The sequence below is a fragment of the Dermacentor albipictus genome, chromosome 2 (assembly GCF_038994185.2).
Source record: "Dermacentor albipictus isolate Rhodes 1998 colony chromosome 2, USDA_Dalb.pri_finalv2, whole genome shotgun sequence".
NCBI lineage: Eukaryota > Metazoa > Arthropoda > Arachnida > Ixodida > Ixodidae > Dermacentor > Dermacentor albipictus.
In genome coordinates this window covers 80,586,608-80,611,599 of record NC_091822.1, presented here as the reverse complement: position 1 = coordinate 80,611,599, position 24,992 = coordinate 80,586,608, and the positions used below count along the sequence as shown (strand labels likewise).

The 24,992-nt window shown below is 45.7% G+C and overlaps 1 protein-coding gene across 6 annotated transcripts in view; it reads left to right on the top strand.

The window, feature by feature from the left end:
- The window catches only part of LOC135896089 (A-kinase anchor protein 1, mitochondrial-like), a 130,512-nt gene extending 107,939 nt beyond the window's left edge, over positions 1 to 22,573 (top strand). For all 6 annotated transcript variants that reach the window (XM_065424420.1, XM_065424421.1, XM_065424424.1 and 3 more), the window contains 4 exons: positions 2,631 to 2,811; positions 13,555 to 13,702; positions 16,664 to 16,731; positions 20,738 to 22,573. In XM_065424420.1, the coding sequence (XP_065280492.1) occupies positions 2,631 to 2,811; positions 13,555 to 13,702; positions 16,664 to 16,731; positions 20,738 to 20,940 (600 nt within the window). In that variant the 3' untranslated portion in view covers positions 20,941 to 22,573. The remainder of the gene's footprint in view (positions 1 to 2,630; positions 2,812 to 13,554; positions 13,703 to 16,663; positions 16,732 to 20,737) is intronic.
- Positions 22,574 to 24,992: the final 2,419 nt, after the last annotated feature.

Below are 24,992 nucleotides of genomic sequence, written 5' to 3'. Positions count from 1 at the left end.
AGAGCACTAGAGCGATGCACTGTGATGCAGGGAAAGCAGTATTATTGCATCGTTGCTCGGATAGGAAGACAACGCCTGTGAATATTGGCAGCCACACAGGTGCAGGACCCACGTATGTATACCCACTGCTCTGGCTCTGTGGCATTCTGCTGCTGAGCAGAAGTTTGAGGATTCAATTCGCATCCGCCATGACTGCATCTCGATTGAGGTGGAATGCGAAAGCACTTATGTACCCTGCTCTTAGGGGCACATTGAGGAAACCCTGAAGGTCTAAATTAAATGAGTGAGTGCTTACTGCTAGGAATGAGTGCCATAGCACCAGTGCTTTAGCAAATAAATTTTTCTGCATTTTGCGAAATGAATGGAGGTAATCTCTGGCACAGTGACTCTCCTACTCATAGCCATGTCTGTTGTGTTGCGACATCTGAACTGTCTTGCCCATTCCTTGTGTATCTACTGCATTATAGTCAGTCAAGTCAACATTCCAGGAGCGGGTGCTCTAAAAAAAAGCATGATGCCCCTGTCATTGATCCATCTGCGCTTCAGGAACTAGTTTCCTTGAAGAAACCATTGCCATGAAGAGAGGGTGCCATGGCTGCCAAAGTGTGGGAGGCAAAGACAGCTCGCAGCATAAATTGAATAAGAGATTCGTTGACCTCATGTACAAAGCAGCTCACTGCCAAACCCCTCCTTTCATAGTGCACAGTGACCCGATAGACCTCTCCCGGGGTGCGTCACACCGCGTTGCCGACACGCTTGCAGTCACTCTGCTTGACAAAACACAGCCACCCCCAGCTTTCTCCATGATGCAGTCACGCAGTGGTTGGTGTAGGTGAGCACCACATGAAATCTTTTTTTTTTTTTTTTTTTTTTGTGAATCACCACACTTCTCTCCAGCTAGCTTAGCAGCATTGTGTGTTGGAAAACATCGGCATGTCATAAACTGCATTGTGAAAATCTGGCAATGTTGGCCTTTTTTACTTGCGAACAGAAACCGCATGGTGGTCTGTGGTGGATTGTGCGATAAGGAATAGTAGCCTTTCCATGGAAAGGTGCCACATTTGTCTTGGTAAAGTATGCAGCAAAAAAATAGCGACAATATCGGCTCATCTTTGCATAGGGAAGTGTACAACATTGTGTGTGTGTGTGAGTGTGTGTACTACGCGGTCAGCAATACAACTTGCCTGCGAGACTGGACATGTGTTGCATGTAAAGAGGCCAGTCATAGTGATCAGGCATCGGTAGAACTTCAGCACCCATAATTCTTTCAACAGGGGAGAACGAATGGATTGTGATGATTAGTGAGTGCGTGTATCTCAATGCCATCTGCCCTGTGTGCAGAAAAAAAGAAAAGAAAACCTTTGTTGAGCATAATCTATTGACTGAAAGGTATCACTGTAAATGAGCTCCTAGCATGTTTTGACCACTGCCGAACCTGTGTATATGCATTACACCACAGTTAATGCCCAAAAGGTAACCCACTGAAATTACAGGGCTCTAACGCAGATCCCACAAGTGTTAAGTAAAACTGTGCTTTTTCTTTTTCTTTATTGTTATACTACCTTTACGGCATGGGCTGCATGCTGTGATGATGCACATAACCATGCAAAAGTAGCACCTTGTAAAGTTGACAGCAGCAAATAGAGGCAGCAGACACAGGGACATTACTGCACAACGGATTATGTTCCTATGCACGCTTCTGCTTTGTACATTCCCATGACCATGACTAATAATTAAAATTACATTATGGTGTACCATCATCCCTGGGGGACGCTGTAAGGAAAGGCTGTGGAAAAACTTTGACCACCTGGGGTATCCTGCCGTGCTCCTAAAGCATGGTAACTGGTATTTCTGCATTCCTCCCTCATCTGAATTTAGGCGCCGCCACTTGGTATGGCTCCACTGAGCCGCCATGATGGTAAGGCTGATAGTCTAGACAAAGTTCATCTTGTATATTGTCTAAAGCTACAATGTAAATAGGGTGCACGACAGTGCTGTACAAATCTTTGTCTGTGGACCACTCTTTTAAGCAAAGTACCATTTTGGCACCGTGAAAATGCGCATCATTGTTGATAAAATGTTCGCTTTCGAAGAGTAATAAATTTTTGTGGCCGTTCAGTCTACGGAAAAGGCACACTCTTACGATGTCACTACATGCTGACTTAAGGGAACCATGCACTTGGCAACAACGCTATGTTGTGCTCTAAGCACAGTTTGTAGATGCTGTCACTTCAGGAAATAGCAATATACTAGAATTATGATCGTGGCAGTCCATATACAAGCAGTGCTCTTACGCAGCGAGAACGGGCCACACGAACACATGAACCCAACCAGCGCCCACTTCGAAGATTTGGGAGTCAGCAGGGGCACCCGCATTCACGGTGCACTGTTTGCAAACAGGGAGAGGTCTATTGATGCCTTCACTAATATGCACCTCATGTTCTCGAAACTTTCTTAGCAGGGTGAGGAGTTTAGTAAAAAAAAAAGTTTTGAAAAAAGAAGCAAAGACTAGGACCATAGTTGCATAGGATATGAAAGGCAAGGGGGGCTGGGACAATGTGTCCTTTGAGGTGGGTTGCCTCTGAGTTCTTAACCAGCACCTGACTAATAGGGAGGGCGATCTGTTTCAGCTGCGCTTGCCAGATGCTGTGACCTGTGATGTGGTGCTGACGAGCCTGGTGACAGCGGGCCACTTCTTCCTCCAGCAGCCAACACACCCGACGTATCCGTCGCTAGCACGGCTAGACCAGTGTATGCTAGCGTGCTATGGCCAGGGCCTGGACACTCCGCCTCTTCCCCATCCAGTCGAAGGTGTGTTTTTACTTCACGGCGCTCCTGTTGATTATGGTGCAGTCTGCTTGCAACAGATCTGGAGAAACTTTCTGGGGACCTTGTTTTTGAGGAGGGCTACCTCCCCACTCCATGTTTGTGAAAATGTGTGTATTTGTAGAACTTGCTTAAGTTTCACTGTGAATAGGTTGCTACATTTGCAGACAATATTTCTCTCGTCTATTAAGTGAAAGTTGCAGCCGCAGCGCTGCACATGGAGTCGTGTGCAATGTAGTCCAGACGAGTTGGGCACGGGTTTCGATTTTTCAGTTCTTGCATAGCTCCTTTACTTTAGTGAAGGTGGCTTGGCTTGAATCAATGTTTATAGACATCCCATATGTATCGAGTTCGGAACAGTGAGCAGTGCAGCCTGTGTCGTAGCCCTGAAGCAGTTGTATGGCCTTGGTGTCGGTGATAATGCACAACTGGCCGCAGCAGCAGGAGAGCCAGTGCAGCATCAGTCGGCTTGCTCACTCATTTGCATATGCCAACGCCAGGGGCGTAGCCAGGGGGGGGGCTTATGGGGCTTCAGCCCCCCCCCCCGAAATTTTTTCGTGCTGTCCATGCACCGCCGACCAAAGCGACCCCCGGCGCCGGAAATCACTCTGGATTTTGTCTAGAATGTCTTTTTGACGCTCGAAAAGAGATTTAACCGCGAAGATTGCGAACTCGGGCTGGATTTCGTGGCAACGCCCATACACCGGCAGTCATATAACGCCAAGCAGTCCCATCCGAGCACAAAGTTTAAGGGCGCTTTGATGGTGAGCGGGCTCGCCGCGGCATCTCACTGAGGCCACGGAATATATGGAGCGCATGGATATCAATTGCGAAACTTTATGGGTATAAATCTCATAAGCTCTTGATGTGAAACGTGCATTGACATTTCCAAAGTTGTGCTTTAAATTTTCAATTGCGGAACTTTGTGGGTTTAATGTTTTAAACATTTGACGCCAAAGGTCCATTGACTTTTCTAAAGTCTTACATCGGAACATGCAATGAGACAAGCCATATCAACACACTAGCAGACCAGTTGACAAAGCACGCAGCGAGGTCCAATGAGACGATGCGTTGGGGTGGTTCATTTGTGCCGTCATGTCACATAAAAAAATATCAACATTTTTTTAGCCTACGCCAGAACATCCATGTCAAGACACTAAAGCCAGCGAAAGTAACTACGTTCTTATTTATTTGTTCTACTTTGACTTTTATTCGCCGAGGACACATTGAGCCTCTTCAATTTTTTTTTTGTTCTCGCTACCCTACCCGCGGGCTGCCAGAGCGAGCCAGAGCGCATATGTTTTTCTCGTATGGCCCCGACCACCGCGCGGTGCACTTCGGTGGGCGTTCGGTTTGCTCTGGCTGAGTGGATTTTCACCTGACAGAGTTTTGGAAGCTTTCTGGCTAGCAGACGAGAAAAAAAAACAATGATCGCTCGCCGCCATCACTGCGGGGACTCGAAGGATTGCGCCGCGTTCCTTGAGCGGAACCTTTCCGGAAAGTCTTGTTTCGCCGGTGTAGGATACTGAGCAGTATGCGTATGGTTCTCAATGGGCCAATCATCTCATGTTTTCTTCGGTATTAATTCCGCAGCCCCATTAGGTGCCCGATGTAGGCATTCGATTCTGGCCAACATACTTTCCTATGCGTTCTTTCTTTCATTTCGGTGCCTCCGCCCCACAGAAAAAAAAATACATTGTTGCGGCGCAGCGAATTGTCGCATGGTGAAAGTTCGATTTTGATACTTCTTTTGCGCAAAGTAATGGGCGACGGGACGCTTCAGTTTCCGGATACGTTTATTATATTATTGCGAAAGCAATTATATGGACACTCCAGGCGCATTCCTGCCGTCGCCGTCGCCCTCATGTTTCGTATAATGTCCAAGGGTGATAAAATCGTGAGTACCCGCTGCATGCTGTATGTGCGAGTGAAAGCGTAGGAGGGGAGGTGGAATGGATGAGCCGACGATGGTGGCTCAGTCTTGTGTGCGCAAAGGAGAAAAGCGGGGAGCAAGCGCGCCGCCTTCCGTCGCGCGCAATACATCGGGGGGAGTGGATGGAATGGGGGCGGAATCTAGGATTCTGTGAATCTATGATTGTGCGACATGTTTATTTGCCTTGTTTGACGCATTACATACAGTTACTTTTTCTTACATACATAGACTCATTGGAGACTTATACGTATACTTAAATATCTTGTTGCGAGGTTTTGTGTATACATGCAGTGAACTTTGTTTCCAGTGACACTTTTTTGTCCTTTATCAAGCCGTATTTTCGCATTTGTATATCCCATTGTATCTTTGCATTTCTAATGTACGAGGGCGAGTCAAATGAAAGTGCGCCTACCCTAATCGCGCAATAATGGTTCGGTTCATTATCTGCGAGGCATGCGCGTAGGAGAACGGCATGTCTCATTTACAAAGTGACATGCAGGTGTGAAGATAACTGTTCTTTAATGCTCTCATACACTGGGTTGAATATGGTTGCGTCGCATGGTGGACACTTCAAAAGTTTAACAGCTCGGTGTCGCGAAGTTTTTGACAGCTAAAGGTGTTCCCAAAACAGAAATTAATCGCCGTATGGCTGCCGTTTACGTTGAACACGGCATTTCATTGACCACTGTCAAGCGTTGGAGGAAACGGTTTAAAAGACGTTGTAAAGACATTCCAAGACCGGGCCAAAACCATCGTGCAATCACCCCCCACACAATTTCAAAGGTTCATGAGCTGATGAAACAAGAAGGGAGCATAAGCATCGATGAACTGGTAGACCGTCTGAACATCAGTCATGGTTCGGTTCACGCCATAATTCATGAGCTTCTCGGTTATCGGCTCTTTGGTGCGCAATGGATCCCCAAGATTTTGATCCATCGCGAGAAGACGGAGAAGTTTCGCGCTGCCTTGACTCATCTGATCGGGTATCACAATGACGATGACGACTTCTTGTTTGCATTTGTGATTGGGGACGAACCTTGATACTACGAGCCTGAAACTTGATACTACTACGAGCCTGAAACACGACGGCAAAGCTTACAGTGGAAACGTATGAATTTACCACGCCCAAAGAACGCAAATGCCATCATTTCCGCTGGAAAGGCGTTGTTGACTTTTTTTTCGGTCGTCAGGGTCCATTACTGATAGAATTTGCTAAATCTTGAGAGGCTGTCAATTGTTTCCTATATTGTGAAACGCCAGAACGGCAGTGTGTTGCAATCAAGAACGAATAACGCGGAAAATTGACGAATGGGGTCATCTTGTTCCACGACAATGCCTTTCCCCACGTCGCTTATGCGGTTAATACAAAACTGGCAAAGTTCAAGTGGGAAACGCTGCAGCATCCGCCATACAGCTCAGACCTGTCACCTTGCGACTTCTACATTTTGGGGCAGCCGAAAAACAGCTCAAGGGAACCAGATACAGACTTTTCGAAGCAGCAACCCAAGGAGTTTTATAAGACAGGAATCACGCGACTCGTTAGTCAATGGGACAAATGTCCAAATTCTCATGAAGACTACTTTTAAATAAAGTACCCCGTTGTTGGCTCACATTCATTTGACTTGCCCTCGTATATCTTGCAGAATTCCTGCTTTTTATACGTGCCCTCTGTTGCGACTATGATTTCGGTGCAATTACTCACGATACACGACCGGTGCCAGCTGCTCCTGCGTAATACATTAAAACAAATTACAGCGTCATTGAGATTTTTCACTGGCCATTGCATATATACAAGAATGTAAGCCCGGTTCTTGAATGACAAAGTTTCGTTAACATATTCGTCCTCAACTTGTTCAGTTCATTGCCTTTTAATTTTTCATATCAGTGGCATGCACAGCTTTCCTGGTTTCGACCTGATATAGTTCTAAAGTTCATGTGATATTTTCTTTACTTAAATAGCCAAAAATATGGAAGCATTGATACCAGTTATTTTGGGCAAAATTTTTGGCACATACGAGTATATTCTCTTGTGAAAAAATACATATTTTATTGTTTTGACTGTGCGTAGCGTTCAAGAATTCGTTTGCAGCATCTTTGGCAATGACAATGCAGTTATTATTCATGGATTTGATCCCTTGAGAAATTGTTTAAGAGGAAGCTTTAGCTCGGGCCCAATCCGACGCGGCCTATTCAAAAACTTGTAAAACGCAGAAACGCTTTTCTTAGATAATCCTGCTAATCGCTTTTATTGAAATTGGTTGCATTTCAGAGAGAAAGTTAAATCCTAGTTCTGTTGGAAACGCAACTTCGATTTAGGGCCTAAATTTTGTTTAAAATATTTTGAAAAATTCGAAAGTTTGAAAAAATAGAAGCACGACGTTTACAAACTAATAGCTATGCATGAAGAACAGACATTGTGGTTCTGTAAACGGCATTTGTTATAACAGTCAAACCGGACAAGTTTGCTATGTCAATTTGTATCTTACGTGAATTGGTTACGTTGTGCACAAAGGTTCTGCACAAGCCGTATTTCCACAATACGAAATTTTGTTTAGATTCATGTGTAACATATCCATTTTGTCCGCTGTAGATGTACTATTAGATGCAATTCACAGAATTGTGATATCATTTTTCATTGTTGAGTCACGGAGTTTTACACTTGATAGTTTCATTTTCTGAAAATTTTCGATTTGGCCAATTTTTAATAAATAATTGACCACCTAAATGAAAAATTCGAAACCAGTAGTCACTAGAATTAAACTTCTTCTTTTAAATGCAACAAACCTCCTCAATGTTGGTGAAGTGGTTGCAGGGAAAAACGAATTCCCCTTCTACATGTATTGAAATAGGAGCACCCGAGCGAAAGCTTCCTCGAACAAAATTTCTGGCTACGCCACTGGCCCCATATATATATATATATATATATATATATATATATATATATATATATATATATATGTATGTATGTATATGTATATATGGGGCCAGTGGCGTAGCCCCCCCCGAACAAAATTTCTGGCTACGCCACTGGCCAACGCTTGTGATTCCTGGATCGTTTCGATAGCCATTTGTTGCTAAAGTTGGTTGTCAGTCTCTTGGGAGAGCTGACAGGCAAATGACGAACACTCGCCATAAGACAGGAGTGCCATTTTGCCTTTGAGGCATGTGTAACATATCTGACATATGTTGCCGATTATTTCAAGTTATGGGCTTTACAAGACGGCACTGTTATGTTCTCTGTATTCAGGGTGTCTACTAACCAGGAAAACCGGGAATTCTCCAGGAATTCTCAGGGAATTTTAATAGTCTGGAAGTACTTGGGGAAAATTCAGGGAATTCGTGTTTCTGTCGGGAAAAATTAGCTGTAATTTTGTTGAAACGGAACGAAAGTCGCATTAATGCTGGCTCCACTAACAGAGGAATCGCAACTAATCGTCGTTGACACCCTGTCGTCAGCTCGAGGTATTGCCAAAGCACAATTAACCGATTTTCCAGACACCCGATTTTTCGGACATGCCCGATAATTTGCACGACTTCGCGGCACCACATACCCCATAGAGTCAATGTAGAGTTTTAGATTAGGGTATGCATGCCGCTTGCATCCCCTAACCAAAACCTCTCCAATCTATGTTGCCGTGACTGCAGGTCCGAAATGGCATTGATCAAAGCCACCACCGCCGCCATTTTGATTATCTCACCACCTCACACGCGGCTCCGTTAAAAGCACTAGCTACCACTGTGGCAATGCTAGGCTTAGCTTCCTCTATTAAGCTTCTTGCCATGCGGTGCCGTGTTTTTCATGATAAAATTTGGGGGCGTCACCAATGGGCACCCACTCTGCCTTTGTAGTCCTCGCGATTGGCTTTGAAGCTCGGAAAGCATAGCACGTTGCGCAATGCCAGTCCCTGGAAGTTAGCTTTGCCTCAGTACAGGAATGTTACGTGGGGAAGCATAACAAGAATGGAAGGGGCAGTCGTCTCGGGACACAGTATGTATTCCTTATCTACACACGCGTACACCCCATCTCCTGTCACAGTACGAGTACGGATATGCCCAATAAGGCTATTGGCAGGCCTCAAGAGCTTTTTTGGATGTGCCTGTGGCAATTGGAGCCCTTAAAGGGTAGTTGAAGACATGCATTCATTTTTTTCCGGACATTTTCATGGCCCCTAAGGAGTCCAAAAAAAGCGGATGTTGACTGTACAACTGACCAAGAGGATGCTTCAAATGGTCCATGGGGCGAACGCGTGGTGGAAGGAGGATGAGAACAGAAAGGACCTGCGCACTGAGGAATGAACGGGAAAGGAAGCATGCCGCCACTTCTTTAAAGGAGCTTGAGCTCCAAAAACAAAGTGTTAGCTGATGCCGAGATTCAGGTGTCCCTTATCCAAACCAAAGTAAACTCTTTAAAGCAGTGAAATCCAACATTGAGATGTATGCGCTGAAAGTATGTCAGGAGAATTCAGGTTGACTTTCCAGCTGCTGAGAGAGAATCTTAGTTGTGGCAAAGTTAAGGCCTCATACCGATGAGCTTGCTATCAGTTGATAGAAATAGCTCATATTCGAAAATATTTACTTCTGTGTGCATCTATTTTTCATCTGTACTTGAAAATGATCGAATCGATTTGGAATGTGCTTTGCCATATTTTTCGCATATATTTTATTTCCTGTGCATTTTAGTAACACCATCCTTCTGTTTTTGAATAAAATAGATATTACTCCTTACTATTGAAACTAAATTAAGTCATTTTTTGTTTCAACATGCACATGCTTACTAGAGAGTGACAGCATCGGACAACATGGTGTCAGCCCGTCTTGACATAAAACAAAGTTCTGTCTCGTTCAGGGAATTTTGCAAAGGCATTTAGGAAAAACCTGGAAAACTCAGGGAATTTGGAAATATCAACTTGGTAGACACCCTGATTTTCCATGTAAGAAAATACAAATGAAATTGCAGGATTATACTTGTGTCACACGTACTCTTCTAATCGTGATCGAGGTTGATCCGGATTGTGTGTTGCTACAGGGTCATTTGCAATTGCGATCCAAAAATGGCAGTCAGGCCCCTTGAGTGTGATCGCACTCTGAGCCCGCTAGCGCAGTATTCTGAAAACGCTAAAAACAAGAAGTGAGGCTATTCAATAAAATGCATTTAAAAATCTTTTTACCAGCAGTAATAAGCTGTAAAATTGAAATATTCTCCAAATTTAACCATATTATGCAAATTTGAATTTGTACCCAATATATTATGCAGTTCGGAGAGTTTCTGACCATCGGCAGAGAAAAACTCGATCCAGACCGTTGGACCATGTAGTAACGACCATTGTTGATTTCAGTCAAGAAATTTGATCCAGCCGGTATTACTTTCATCAACGGTGCTGCACACAGGCGCATTACGGTTCCATAGCCTTCATTCTCGCTTTGCTTCATAGCTAAAAAAAGTTGTGAGTATTCACAGCGAGATCAAACTACAGTCGAACCCGACTATATCGAACCCGTTTACATCGAATTATTCCATATATCGAACAATTTCTGGACACGGTATAGTTACAATGAGTATATATAGCAAAAATTACGCTTACATCGAATAAAACTAGTAGCAACTCCCGATATATCGAACATCAAGCAGCGGAAAGTGCCTCCGGAAGCTGGCTTTCCCTCACGGTCACGGGAAAACCCGGCGGCATGGCTCCATCCAACCGCTCTCCCTACGTGACCGCGCTACCTCGGAGCCGCCGACACCCCCCTACAAAAAAATATCCTGGCCCGCCCACCCGCAGCGCTTGCTCAGACAGCCAATCAGAGGCTCTTGTGCCCTCGTCGTGCAAGATGGCGAAAGTGCAAGCTGTCTCGCTGTTTATTACACGTGGCAGCGCCATAGCTGCGCTAGTGTAGATAGGCGCTCAGCGGCACACATTGAAGGCCGGAGCTTTGCTGTCAATGAGTTGACCCACTTTTATGGCAATGAAACATGCTGACTGCAGTGAACTAATTTTCTATCACCCTACAATGCCACATTTTTGCACAAAATGTGCGAGAAGTTTTTTACCTGAAATAAGTGCAAACTGCCGTTGACGAGCAATCTGACAAGCAATGTGTGTTTCGATGCTTCCTTGGGGCTTTTTGCGCATGTTTCGCTGGCGTTCAGGTGGTTCAGCTAACATACTTGTGCAGCCATGGCAATGAAAACTTCTGTTTTCTTTTTATGGAAATAAATTGGTGAAATTTGGTATGCAGGTGTAATTTATTATGCTGATATCATAACTGAAATTAGTTTTGTGTTATCTATTATAGTTTGTGAGTTACAACAATTGGCCGCCTCTAATGGTCATCCCCAAATTAATTACACATAAGTTCGCCAAGATTTTCGTATCCGCATATTCACAAAGGCCCATTCTGTGCAATAAAGCTATTGGTTTATTCTTTAAATGCCAAAATGAGCATAAAAATATTTTCTCAGCTTTCCTATGCATATTGTCTTACTAACGACTTTTGCAAAAAACTCTTTATAAATTCTTTTATGAGGTGCAGTTAAAAACGGACAGCTTTATTGCACTCATCGATGTTTCAGGATCTAAGTGCAAAAGAAAGGATGATTTTGTCTTCATTCGTTGTAAAACGGCACTGGGATCACTGAAAGCAACTGCACAAAAAATGAACGCTGAGAAAACAGAGCTCAAAGTTTCATTTGTTGTAAACATTTAAATCTTTATTTTGAGCACCTAAAACCCGCTCGGGATCTGGTCCTTTGCCTGTGGGGGCCCATTTGCTTTACATTTTGATCTAGTTTTTTGTGTCCTTGCAGCAGTTTCGTGCACCTTGGTTGCCTTTTTGGTCATCGTGCATCCATCCGTCGTGCAGAGGCAGGTGACAGTGCACTCAAAACGTCTGCTCTTGTCTCTCGTTGTGCAAGCTCTTTATTAGTGGAGTTGGAGCTGAAATCCGCAGTTGAATATTGGAAGCGAAAACTCCTGCTCCGCCGATGTCGCGTTGCTGCCTCAACCACATGAGGATGTAACGTTACTGTCGCTTGCGGTCGCGCCTTCATCATTGCTCGCGGTCGTGTAGGCGTTCTGTGGTCGTGCCTTCATCATCACTCGCGGTTGTGTAGGTGTACTGTGGTCGCATCGCCAGCATAGCACGCGGGCGCGCTTTCCCAGCCACCGACGTGCGCCGGTCGTGCCTCGTCAACAAGCTCGGCGGCATCCGCTTCTACAAGTAGTTTTCTTCCTCATTTCTACGCCTTTCATGGTCTTCCATACACATGGGCCGTTCGGAACTTCATTCCTTTGGGGCTCATCGGAGAAAATGTGTGTAAGCTGCCACGATCGTCAATCACGTTGATAGGAACGTGTAACTCGCTGCTGCGCAAATGCGCACAAGAGAAGTTCGTCAGCAATTGAAATCTACAACAACCAATAGGAGCGTGCCCTGCGCTCCACGTGACTGCTACGCCCAGTCGCAGTGCCGCGTTTGCCTTTTTTTCGCTTGCGTTTGCTGTTTTATTTTTCGGTGGAGAAATAGAGAAATGCGTCACTCCGGCTATCTTTAGCTGTGATCTCTCCTCTTTACGATGATACCAAGATGGCGGTGCTGCGTCAACAGATAGCCAGGCGATCCGCGGTGCTACAGATCCTTCCGAAGCCCGATTTTTTTGCAATTTTTGATGACAGCACTCTATGAAACTGCCGTTTTCTCGATTTCTACCGCATATATTGTGCGGAATTCGGCTCGCAGTGATGTTACGAATTGATATTGCAGACAAAATGCTCTTCCAAGAGGTTCGAAACTTGGTGAATTAAAGGAATGTTAGCTGTAGATATTGAAAATTTCATTTCCAGAAAATAGAATTTTTTCACTATTTTTTCGCCACAAGGAGCAGTGTCCCCCTTTAAAGGAACACCGTAGGACACTGTGTAACCTAACCACTGGACAAGCAAGAGTTTTGAAATTATCACAATTGTCATGGTGCAGTTATCGTAATATAAAGTTTGACACGATGTTGATTGCTTGTTAATGATTCTCTTCTGTATTTTTTTGTTGAAAGATAATCAAGCCGCCTCGTTCATGTTATGTGGCATTGCCGATTATGGAGCCCTCACCATGTTGTGACTAGTCGCTAAAATGCAGCATTCACATATCACTGCAGCCACTTTATCTTTTTTTTAAAACAAGGGAAAAGTCTTTCTGTTGCTTACTCGAAGCACAAAGTGATAGTAAGATTGGTATGATTATGGTGAACATAGGGTGGTGACAGTCGGAAATCGCACGCTCGACATAGGCACTCACTGATCTTACTACAGCGCAAGATGACCACGCAGGGCTAAAGGCTTCTGCTCCTCGTCAGAAATTGCATAGCAGCGTTTATCGCCGTGCTGCAATCATGGAAGAAATGCTCTTCAAAGTTATGCACAATGTACACACACGTGTAAGCACATTGGGCGTAGCAGACTACCCACGGTGCAATCCACACTAGACATGGCTCAGCCAGTCCCCGCCAGGTAGTGGCTCTTCTTTACGTCGTGAGCAATAGAAGAATTTAGCACAGACATGTTGTTCTTTTTGCACCCCATGTTAGGTGCTGTGTCCACATTTTGCTTACATGTATTTTCCCGTCGCTCCAGATGATCTGCTTATCGGTTCAGGCTTGACTGAAATTTCATTTTGGGTACAGGTTTTCATTTGGCTTATGCAGAAGATACTGGCTATATTGGAATTGCTGTGTCGACGATATAACCGTTTATCTTCGGTCTTTCCTTCCCACTGACCTGCTGATTGTCCTCTGTGCCTTGCAGCGGGCATAATCTGTGCAGCCCAGGTGTGCGGCGGCTGGTTCCGTGCGCTGGTAGTGGGGCCCTCGGACGAGAACGAAGAGTGTGACATCAAGTTCCTTGACTACGGTGGCTACATGACCCTCTCAACGTCACTGCTGCGTCAGATCAGGTAGCCTGTCGCATTTTGCCAATGTAGCACAATTTCAGCACAGATGAAACCAGGCTACATTTTCAGAGTGGATGGGCGCAAGTAATTGTGCCAAGTGTGCCAAGTCTAGCTAATGATGATCGCGCTTACCATCTGTTGAATGCTGTCAAATGCTATGTGAACGACTCAAGACATACCAAGTGGTCTGCACGCACCAAACATTCTTAAGTAGATGCCCCTTTCATTCCTTTTCTCACTTTCCGCACTTCCATGACAAAAAAAAAAAAGCTACAACCAAACTTTGCCCTGGCTTTATATTTGTAGGCATTATAATGGTTGGGGTCAACAACAACAAAAAAGGTGCTTTTCGATTCTTCTCCTCTGCACTCATGGGCACGCAACAAATCGTGAGCGGCAATGATAGTAGCCACGTTTACACTGAGATGTTAGAAGTGTGCCTTATTTATACACCGACACTTGTAACTCAGCTAAGATATTCGCCCACCCTTAGCGGAAAGTGCCATATTAGGATAGTAGTGAAGACAAATGCCATAGTTTCCGCAGCATGCTCGCCATAATATGTTTCTGTGTCACTGGCAACTAAGCGTGCCCATCTTCGTTTCTGTCCCCTCAAAGTAGACATGGCTAAGTTATTGCTGCAAACTTGCCGATATTAACAATATTATTCATTACTGATACGGAAGAAACTGTTTCAATGCATGTAATGTACTCACAAGAAGAAAAACAAATAGTTCGGCACGTTCAGCTTGCCCACCAGCCGCCATTTTTGTTTTGGTGTCCCGCACTGTTACAGCAGCAGCCGCCTGTTTCCTGACTTGTCATCCCGCAGCAAATGCGAGATGAAAACAAATTTTTTTTCTTTATGGGGTAAATTTAACCCGTGTAATGATTGCACCCCTGAATTTGCGTCAATTTTTTGGCAGAAAAATGTGATCATTATATTAGTAAATACAGTATAACGTAACCGTTTATAAAAGTGCAGAACTTGCTACCGTGTGACCTTTTCTGACTCCCTTTTACCCTCCTATAGAACTCTATGCATAGGCATACCACTTACGATGCAGCCACGCGAGACGAAATACTGGTAATACTGTGGCTTCCGCGGTATTCCTTGAGAAAATCCCACGGACAATCGCTGTAGTGAGCACACTTCTGAACGAGGTGCACCCGTCGATGGGAGAAAAGTGCAACGAAGACAATGCAGAGGAGGAGCAAATGAACGAATGACAAAAAAGAAAAATAGAATAAACTGGCGGCAGCAAAAGGCTTTACCACGTAGGTAGTCGCTGCACGCCCGCGCAGTGGAGCCTTTTGCTCAGCTGTTTATGGGCAGTGCAGTTTGAACTCAAGCGGCTTTAGTTTATGTGCACCCATTGCGATGCACGTTGCGAAATGCAGTTATCGCACATGCGACACTGTGCTAAGCAATGTTCTACAGATTTAGTTTGGAGGTATTAGGCCTTATGTGCACTTGTGGGTTTCTGCTGTTCATACCGGTGTGCACAGATGCAAACTTGGTGGGCATTTGTAGTACAGTAAAAGCTCATTAATTCGAACCGCAAGGGGAAGCCGCTTCAGTTCGAATTAACGAAAGGTCGAACAAACGAAAGTGAAGGAGAGCAACAGTACACTGCGATTTGGAAGCAGAAGGGCATGTAAGAAATTTGGCGTGTCAGAAAGTGATGGCGTGTGCCTGCGGCACACGCCATCTTCAAGTCGAAGCTCTGGGTCCGACTGTGCCACACCACCGATGTCCACCGAAACGAACGTTAGCCGAGGCTTAACACCATCACAATGAATCGCGACGGCCGATACCTCCCAAGTTGAAAACGGAGGTGCACAACCGATGAAGACTGCTGAGGCAAAGACGCTGAACATGTGAAGGTGGCGAAGGCCCTGATTCGTTGGTTCTTGATTGCAAGCGCAGCTGCAACGTACTTGATTCGCTGTGTTTTGGCGCTTGCCGTGCCATCTCCGCACAACACTAGCAGCTGTACAAGATTTGCAAAGCCTCCGAGATTCGCAACAGACAAGAAGTCTCGGAGGTTACGTAGAACGGAGAGGCGGCAGCCGCCGCTGCCTTCTGGCTGACCCCGCGTCGCTTAGATTTTTTTCCGATTTTGCCTTCTCTCGCCGTTCTCTCCGTTTTGGAGGCAATACAGCCTTGTGTGTAGGCAGTAGGCGCGTTTCTCTGGCCGTGTGCCAGGCGAGCGTAGTTCGAATTATCCGTGAGGGAACCTTCTCGCGTTCGAATTAACGGACTTTTTTATACATAGACTTCTGTGGAGCTTGGCCGGACCAAATCGTACAGTTCGAATTAACTAGCTTTCACTGTAGTTGCCGTGGCTGATCGCCAGAGGAACTGAACTTCACTTGGCACGTGTTGCTGTTAGTTCAGCCCACGTGCATGATCACATGCGTAGTCTCCCTGTAATCGTCTACAAGAACAGTGCAATCAACATATAATGATATCAAGAAGAACGAAAAATCCTATTGTTATAATCAATCATCGCTATACCGGACTGCCGTAAAGAAAAAGCTGCCTAACACTCCTTTGTAGCTCCGAAACCAAATTTGCCACTTGCGATAAATAAAATCGACGTTGTAGAAAGTAGGCGGTGAAAAGTAACATGTTTATTTATACCTCTAAACTGTGTGTGCACTGTTAGGCGCACTGAAATAGTCTGAAATCTGCCCTTGCTTTCCTTTCACAACTGCAGTGTGCATCGCGTCCAACTGCTGCGCGAACACTGGTGTCTATAATTTAGCATACTCGAAATCAGTGTGTGACTCGATCGAACGCAAGAGAGAGAAGCAAAAAAAAGGCGGTGCCTGTGACTTATTCATCACGCAGGAAAGGAGGTCTTGCCGAATGTTTTATTTGGAAAAACCTTCGAGTGTTCATTTATTTCAGTGGGTTCAATTTCACAAATGTCTGCAATGTTGCTGTCTTCCTTGCAGAAGTGACTTCATGATGCTGCCCTTCCAGGCATCCGAGTGCTACCTCGCCAATGTGCAACCAGTTGAAGGTGGGCCACCTTTCCATGCTGGTGTTTTGCTTTGTCACGAACGTATTGTTTATTTCCCAATTCCTTTTTGTATGTGACCTTGCATTAAAACCATCTCTAATACAGATGTTACGCACACACTTCTCAAAGTGATTGGGGCCGATCCGGATCGTATTTCTTGAACACGATCAACAATGGTCACTGCTACACGGTCCAACGATCCGGATCGAGTTGTTATCGCCTGCTGATCATCAGCAACTCTCAGGACTGCATAATCTATTAGCTACTAATTGCGATTTGCAAAATATGGGTAAATTTGGACAATATTTCAATTTTACAGCTTATTATTGGTGGTAAAAGATCTTTAAATCTTTTTTGAGCGAAAGCTCTACAATGCAAGGTCATTCATCGCATCGCAATTACCTTGAGCTGCCGGAACGCAAGTGTGGCAGGTGTGATGTTGCGCCATGTGATTCGTCGCAGCTGCGTTCTCTCAGAGCCTCACCAATGCCGTACCTTGGGACTAGGCAAGGGTTAAAGGGCTAAATACTATAGTTCGATGTAGCATGAGCGCCCCCTACATGTTACATCACATTGGCGGGAACAACAGCATCTATAGTTGGACGGACGCACGTGGTGTCGAGCAATCCAATTTTCCAGCAAGTATAGCTAGACGGCTTCAAGCAAAGGCAGAGTTGCCTGCTGAAATACCGGAGCAAAGGGAGGCCAGATTAGCACATTATAGAGAAGCTTACCAAGCATGGAAGCATGCCAAGATTGAAGCTACTGCATCCGCCGCCGGTGTTCGGTAACACGAGCAACAAGGTGAAGGAGATGAAGCCGTGGATATAAGCGACGGCACCCACAACGAACGTTTGACGAACCACACCCTTTGGCTGTCGGCAAGCGCAACTGCGACAGCCAGGTTTCACTGCGACTTCATGGACAACCCGTTTGGCAGCATGTGTAACATGTGTGAGGGACTCTGGCCTAACTTTAATGAAACACTGTGTGCATGGTTTTTGCAAAATTAAGCCAAACAGACCTTTCACTTGTGCCAACTAGGGCTACAAGAGTTAAGGCTCAGCCAATTTTTTATTGAGCTGGCTTCGCTTAATTTTAGCATTTTCAGAATACTGCGCTAGGGGGCACAGAAGTCAGCCTGCACTCACGATCAAGGGGGCCTGATAATCGCGATCGCCCAGTTCTGGATCCTGCAGGATGGCGTTTGCAAATAACCGTGTAGCAACACATGAACCAGATCAAGCTCGATCCGGATCAGTCCCAGTCGTGATCAGAAGTCTACTTGTGACACAGATGTAATAGTCAATGCTCTGAAATGTGTGACGGCATTGCCTGCAGAGAACAGCCTAGCACCATATGCAGACACTTTAATATATCAAATCGGGTTGTTCCTAAATCAATTTAAGCCACGCTTCTTCTGATAAGTTGTCCTTTTGTTTGCGTTTGTTAATGCTGTGATTGTGCCGCGTACAAGCAGGCTGCAATGAAAAGTGTAGAAGAAGCAGGCCATGGGCTTTCATTTGTGCATTCACCCTAACAAAAACGATGTACAGAGCGAAGGACAAGGACTGCGAGAGACTACACACACTGCGCTGACTTCCAACAATATTTTATTGCGTTGCCACATCGTGTGTGTATATATACAGAAGGGGGCATGTGCAGAAAATGAAAGGCCCTTCATTTTCTGTGCAAGCCCCCTCTTTTGTGCAAGGGCGTTTTTCTTTCGTTCTTTTTTTTTTTTTAATAGCTGCACCAAATTTGTAAAATATAAATCGCGGTAACATTATGTTTACCATATGAGTGTATGGATAGGCAGCCTCTAGGTACAAATCAATTTTCGCAATTGCGTGCATAATTAGCAAAGTTATGGTAATTAACTTTCTGATTATCAACAATAGGTGGCTACAGCAAACGAGTACCCTGGGGCCTGTCCTCGACACTACCTATCCCAAGGATCAAATTTTGAATAGCGGATTTCATGTGGGAGCTACGCGAGCAATTAGTTCCCCTTCGCAGGCACCTTGAAACCGAAACAGGCTGAAAAAAGAGCATCTGTGTCGTCAATGTCGCTGCTCCCTGCCTCTCGTTACGCCTCCAAGGTCACCACCAGTCCGGCCCGCGAGCAGCTTACTTTATCTTCTTGCTGTCTGCGGCGCTCACCTAGCTGTTCCGGTGGGCCGCCAAATTTACTTCGTCATTTCTTTGGGCCCCTGAAACGGCATTTCGACGGTGGAAGTGGACACGTGGTTGGCACACGTCTCGATTTCTGGCATGTCCGTCTCGGCCATGTTTGCCCATGACTGTAAGCATGACTGAGCGTAGCAGCTGCTGTATGTGAAAAGTGGGCGTGCTGAGACGGCGTGGAACAATGTGAGCTATCTATCCACATGTTTAGTATTGGAGGTGTTCTGAATCTCGAGTTTCGGTGAGCCGTGGGAGCGAGAGGCAGACCAAGCTTTCGCTCCCCGCTGCTGGCGCTTTTCTTGATAGCGTCGTCCCAGTACGGGTGACGCTATCAGCCGCGGCGGTGGAGTGCATGCAAAAGCATGGCTGGCTCCACCTAATCCGTACCACTGATGTTAAGATATTGTCGATGTAGGTGGCATGAAACAGTATCATTCGTCGCAGACTCCCAAATTTATCAACATGAATTGTTCTCCCTCTCTTTCTCTCTATATCTCTCTCTTGTTTGCCCTATAATTCGGAAAACTATGCGGCCACTTTTCGTGTAAGAAAAATCAATTGGCGACTGTACTTATTTGCACAAAAGGTCGAATTTCAATAGAATGAAATTTCGATATAGCGAAGCAAATTGCCAGTTTTACCGACTTCGTTATATTGAGGTTTAACTCTACCTAAATATATACTGGAATTTGGCTTAAGTAGACGCCAGCGCCGGGCGCGGATGCTGACACTGAATTTTCTGTGACAAGGGGCCCTTGACGCTATCACATTAATACGGCGTTGACGGCGCCTGCTCTTTACCATTGGCAAAGGCTACTTGCAGTGGTTGAGTTGTGATGCATGGCTCTTTCGTCTGTTGCACGGATTGGCCTTACGATAACCCATCTGTATTGTGGTAACGCACCTGATAACCCTTCTGTATTTTGGAGAAAAACTGAAAAGCAACACTTTCTACACAATAAATCCGCAAAATATAGGTCCATTATTAAAGTGCAGACCGCATTTGTATTCAGTAAAACAGAATGTCACTAATTCATTAGTTTCGGAGGAAAGAACGCACTTGATCCTATTCAGCAGAATAGAAAACTTGGTTTTGCTTTCGTATCCAGTTGTAACGCACAGGCAACTTTTGGACGCATTTTTTCCGAAAGAAGGTGTGCGTTAGATTCTGGTAAATGCAGCAATTCAACAAATGCAGAATATTCAGTGCGCAGTATAGACAGCAACCAAGTGCTGCCTGAGAGTAAGGACGATCGACACTATGTGTAAATACTTGAATTTTAACGAGCTGTGCAAGGTGCACAAGAAATATATGCATACTTTCGGGGTTGAAATAATGGAAGTTGACTGTACACTTCAGCCACCATATGGGCTCACATACAGTAGAACCTTATTGATATAGTCCTGTATCGTACAGTTTGCTGGTGTCAACGTTTTGAATCGAGAACAAAAAGAAGAATGACCGAATGCATCCACACTTTTTTTTTACAATATGTTCCTGGAAAACACAATTTTTCAGTTAGAATGTTTCAGTACATTGCCAAAATGTGATTGTCTGCATCTTGTGCTGCAGCAATTCGTGCAACACTTTGGCTTGCCTAGATGTCAACTATAGTTGAGTCCGCTGAATTTTTTAGTGACTTCGGGTCATACGTTTTTTGTCGCATTCTTTTTTTTTTTTTTTTTTTGTCCAGAATGTATGTACACGGGGTTCTACTGTACGCAGTGCAGTGCAACTCTCAGTCATGCACGCTGGCTTTCTCTCTCGTGGGATAGTATACCGAGTGTGCTTATTGTGGTGCCCCTCTCCCTCGTGCAGATGACAACGTGTGGTCAGCCGAGGCGTGCGCCACGTTTGAAGACCTGGCACAGGGCCAGATCCTGCAGGCACTGATTGTGGGCTACGCCGACAACGGTATTCCCCTTGTGCACCTGTACCGTGTCCAGGGCGTCTCCAGTGTGTTCATCAACCGGGAGCTGGTCAACCGCGGTGTGGCCCGGTGGCTGGAACATCCCCTCTGACCGCACACTGTCCGGGCCCCGGAACTTGCTGCTTGCTACCAGCAGCACCATTGCCGGGGGCTCCGCGGACCTTGGGGGGCTGCTTGCTCATTGCCATCACTGCCTCGGGCGCAGTATCGAACCACACGTGGTCAGTCATGCCACTTGGCGTGCCACCACACTAGTGGGCACACGCCAGACATCAAACTCCATGAGGCGTCAGTCAATGCAGTGTCACCTTCACCCCTGCACTACGAATCGGCCTTCATTAAGCATCACCAGTCATCTGACACAGTGTCACATTGGTCACCACTGCATTTCGCAACAGCTCGCGCCACACAGTCGTGCTACGCAGTGCACCACGAGGCAGACGGCTGTGGCCAACGCAGTGGGCCCCGCCCCTCCTCTAAACAACAGATCACCACGGTGCTCAACTCTCCACATCGTGGACAATGCAACTCCCGGCCTGCAAGTACTAGTAATCATCGAAACCAGTCGGTTCGTAGGCAGTTGTGCCCGCCACCCTTCCATGGGGGGCCACCCAGCAGTCAGCATGGTGTGCACAGTAGACTCGATCCTCCCCACAGAATGGGTTCTGGGAACCCCGCAAGCGACATGCACAGTCAGAATTTAGCCTCACATAAGTCGTCGAGCATACCCAGAGTCAGGCAGCCAGGGACTTCCAATTCTTCAGCCTATTCTACACCACGGTTGTACACTCACCGGCCATTTTTTCTGACAGCCCAGCCAAACTTTGGGAGTTATGGCAGTCAGCAGCTCTTGTGCCCTGTGCCTGCTGCAAAGTCTAGGCTTCTTCTACCACCATCGGGGCGTACGTGGCTCTGACCGTGTGCGCCGGCCAATTTCAATTCCTTCTGTGAAGTGGAATGTAAAGGCAGACGGCTGTGAAGCCCCGCTCCAATGCATGTCACCAGCCCATTCTTGGGGGAAAATGCTCACAGTGGCCCTATAGCCTTGCTCCAGGGTTGGTGTTTGTTTCTTTGTTTCTTCTTTTTTTCAGTTAGCTGCAGGCACGCTGTGGAAGCGGCAAGTCCTTGCAATGGGTAGGGGTGGCCATGGCTCCTGTCTTCTTATGTTTAGGTGGAAGCACAGCTCTTGCTCTCAACCGCAACTCAGGCAGCGTGCGTGGCACAGAGGCAGCAGAAGAGCAGGTCCTCCACTCTCTGGGCCCCAATTATGCATACCATTTCGTTTCACTGTAAATATTATATTACCGCGGGGATCAAGCCCTCCCAGGCTGGGAAAATGCACACCGATCGACCAGTTAGTGTGTAGTGTCTGCTGCTTTAGCGCACCAGTTGCAATTTTTATGCCACAGCATCTTGAGCGGAGATGGCAGGTTTTTGCTTTTCTTCGGGGGAAGTTATGTGGGATCAGTCACATTGTTGCCTGTACATAGAGTTCTGCGTGTGTGTGCGAATGTCCAGAACAAGCTCTGTCCTCACTCCTTCCATGTCTCCCTTCCCCATTCTCTTTGTCTCTCCTTTGTACGTGTAAACCGACTGTTGGCCTACATGGATTTTGTTTTGCAAAGTGCTGCAGCCAATGCATCAATGGAACCTGCTTTGACAGATTGTGCAGTTATTTAAAAGTTTAAGAAGTTGGATAATTAATAAAGAGTTGTTTTCTCGTTTCTGTGTGTTCTAGTTGTCTCTCTTGCTGCATTGAAGAATTCCTTCAGAGGCAGCAATGGCATGTCTGAATGTATCAGCCTGTCATTTTGACCGTACTTGTTTTTCCCGTGATCAGCTTCCATCAACACTTATATGAGCTTGTAGGACACCTGGTTACTGCAGAAATCTTGCAAGGGGAGTAACAAAGTACGGTAGATGTCCGTTCATTTCACTTCGGTTAATGCAATTTTTCTGTAAATTCAATCCCAATTGAAGGTCCTGGCCAGCGCCAATGCATTTCTATGGACCCAAAATTTTGGTATTCAGGTATTTAAATTTGCCTTCACCGGATACTGACCTCCATGGTTACCCCAATAGCGACCCCTTTGCCCTCAGTGTCCGTCTTCGCAGAGCTTGGGGGACGGTGAATGCATAGAGCACTTAAAGATCTCCCGTCGAAGACTCGTATTTTAGGCATGCCCTGCGATCATTTTCAAGCAACAGAGGTAGCTCACAATGTCCGATTTCAATATTTATGCTGTTCTAGGGTGTTCTGTCTTTCAAGAGAAATTGACCGAAAACCGTGTTTATATGCTTTGCCGTATAACATGGCTGTCTTGCGGCGAAGTTTACTTTAGAAAATCGGCCGCCTCGGCAACGCACATTACGACCCTTGCCCATTTTTCATGCTACGAGTGCGCGATTGATTTCGAATTCGTTTATACGAGCTTTATTGAGCCTTTTCGCGGAGCAGTTTCTTCTAGGGAAACGAGATGGCGCTTTCGGCGGCGCGCCGCACGTAGCGTGAGCGTCTAGTAAGTTTGCTTCGGCTTCAGTGCACGAATACGAAACCACCTTGCTTCTATGCGATCAGCTGTCGGAAATGCAACTGAGTTTTCGCTAACACTTTCTGCTCCAATCATGCTAGATTCAACCCTGTGAAATGAAGACGTGTGCAGTACTTGACATGCAAAAATAGTGACTGGCATATTAAGGAATGGAATGAATATGCGTGGCCATGTTCGTGGACCGCTGCTGCAACTGCCCGTACGTGTCACCGGCACTTCCGAGCTGTGCGGCTTTCCCCGACGATACAGAAATTTGCTCATCCGCCAGTGTTGTGTCGCTAACCTTCAAAAAAAGTGCCTCAGCCCCGGAACGCTGGCAAGCGTGAGTACCGCTCGTTAAACAATGACAAGGAGTAGCGCCGATTCCTGTCATAGTAAGTTTCGCGCACAGTCAAAACTCGACTACCCCAACTGGCACGGAAACTTAAGCCCACTCTATCGCCAACGGGTCGATGAGTGAATGGGCGCACACTTCAATATATGCGCACCGTATACATAGTATGCACATAGAATAGTATGCACGTACGTCATTCAAGGATACTCCGCGACTTCCGGACTACGGCGGCGCCATCTAGGGGAACATGTAGGCCTATGCGCGCGCCTGTTGATAAGGTTCCCCAAGATGGCCGAAGCAGACGACAACAACGGATGTGACGTCATGCTCACACTATGCATACGTACCACATTCTTCCTCTTTTTTATTTCATTTCTTATTTCAATCACCGCTCGGTGATTGCGCGTGAATTGCTGCCGCAGCGTCGGCTTTCATTCCGTTATGGTACGGTTCTCTTTGGAGAACAAATATTTTTCTTGTTCTTCAAGCAGCATGTATCTCTCGTGCGTATTCTTGTGCATATATTTTTCCATTAGTAGGTCTTGCGAAAGGCAGACGGAAAAACATATGTAAACTTCCTGCTTGCTGTTACAAACAAATACAAAATATCTGCCCCATCCGGCGCTCTGTACTCAGATTTACGGGAAGTATAATAGAAAAAAAATGCAACATTCCATTCACGTTTCCGTCTTCCTCGATTAACAGAATGAGCAGTATTTGGTAGGGTTCTTTTATTGATGTCGGACTTCAAGTGGCGGAAACAGTTTTAAGTGGCCATTATATATGCCAATCTTTAGCCCCTAAGCCGTGTGATTTTTTTTTGTCCAGTCCATGCATAAAACAAAACAAAAGAAAAACGCTACGCGCTAGCTTCATTACTGGCTACATAGTGGATATGGCGTTGCGCTGCTAAACTCGAAATAACGGGTTCTAACCAGACCGCGGAAAGCACTCGTGTACTTCTGTTTAGGTGCACGCTAAAGAACGCCAGGTGGTGAGAACAGGGTGCCTCATAATCATATGAAGGCTTTTTTCGGCTTTCTTCTAGGGGTGTAAACGAAAGTTATTATCCTCGAGTCTGATTTCTGCGAAAAACATGTTACGCTTGTCTTATATTTCATGCCCAAATGTAACGCCGTTCTCAACTGTACCTCCGCTCAACTAAGCAGCTTCTGTATTGTAAACGGCTGCTTTCATTTATCCGGTGCACTATGATCATAAAGACAATAATGACGCATTTAAAGGAACGGCATATTT